Source organism: Limulus polyphemus, unplaced genomic scaffold, assembly GCF_000517525.1.
Source record: "Limulus polyphemus unplaced genomic scaffold, Limulus_polyphemus-2.1.2 Scaffold16947, whole genome shotgun sequence".
Taxonomy (NCBI): Eukaryota; Metazoa; Arthropoda; class Merostomata; order Xiphosura; family Limulidae; genus Limulus; species Limulus polyphemus.
Genome location: NW_013682557.1, coordinates 290 through 1126, shown reverse-complemented (window position 1 = coordinate 1126; position 837 = coordinate 290). Strand labels below are relative to the sequence as shown.

The 837-nt window shown below is 33.5% G+C and overlaps 1 protein-coding gene across 1 annotated transcript; it reads left to right on the top strand.

The window, feature by feature from the left end:
- Positions 1–188: 188 nt before the first annotated feature.
- Positions 189–596, top strand: LOC106477513 (the record flags this gene model as incomplete). Its single annotated transcript, XM_013938066.1, has 1 exon — positions 189–596. A coding segment is annotated over exon 1 (408 nt), but the record flags the coding sequence as incomplete, so codon positions are not given.
- Between the last annotated feature and the right edge of the window lie 241 nt (positions 597–837).

Genomic DNA, 837 nt, shown 5'->3' with positions numbered 1-837 from the left:
TATTTGGCAGAGTATTTAATGACGAAATTGACAATTAATGATTATTGCGCCATTTTTTTGTAATTACTTTTTTTTACCATGACAACAAAGTCATTATATCTACAATCAGTACAGTGGTCCAAAGTGTTAATTAATCAACAGAAAAAGTATTTACTAACTTTAGTTATCACTACAAAGGCTTTACTTGGATGTGTGAAAGAACAATATTGACACCGAAAAATGTGACAGTTAATTCTATCAACCAACAACTACTCCAAAATATTCCAGGGAATCCTTATATTTACAAATCAATTGATACAGTTATCGATCAAAATGAAGGTGTCAACTATCCAACGGAGTTTCTAAATTCTTTGGAATTTCCAGGATTGCTTCCTCACCAACTACAACTTAAAGTTGGAGATCCTATAATGCTTCTACGAAATATAGATAAGCTTAAGCTCTGCAATGGTACCAGATTAATAATAAAGGCATTACAGCCTCATGTCATTGAAGCACAAATTCAAACTAGTTGTGGCAAGGGTGAAGATACTTTTATTCCTAGGATACCACTAATAACATCAGAGATGCCGTTTCAGTTTAGGCGCTTACAATTTCCAGTAAGATTAAGTTTTGTCATGTCGGTCAACAAATCGCAGGGACAAACAGTGAAAGTTGTTAGGCTACAATTACAAGAAGACTGCTTCTCTCATGGTCAACTGTATGTAGGATGCTCTAGAGTAGGAACAGCTAACAATCTTTATGTATACTCTCATTCTGGAAAAACGTGCAATGTTGTATATAAAGACGTATTGTAAATTCTGATTTCAAATAAAGCTTTGTTTGATTAAATGCTTTTGT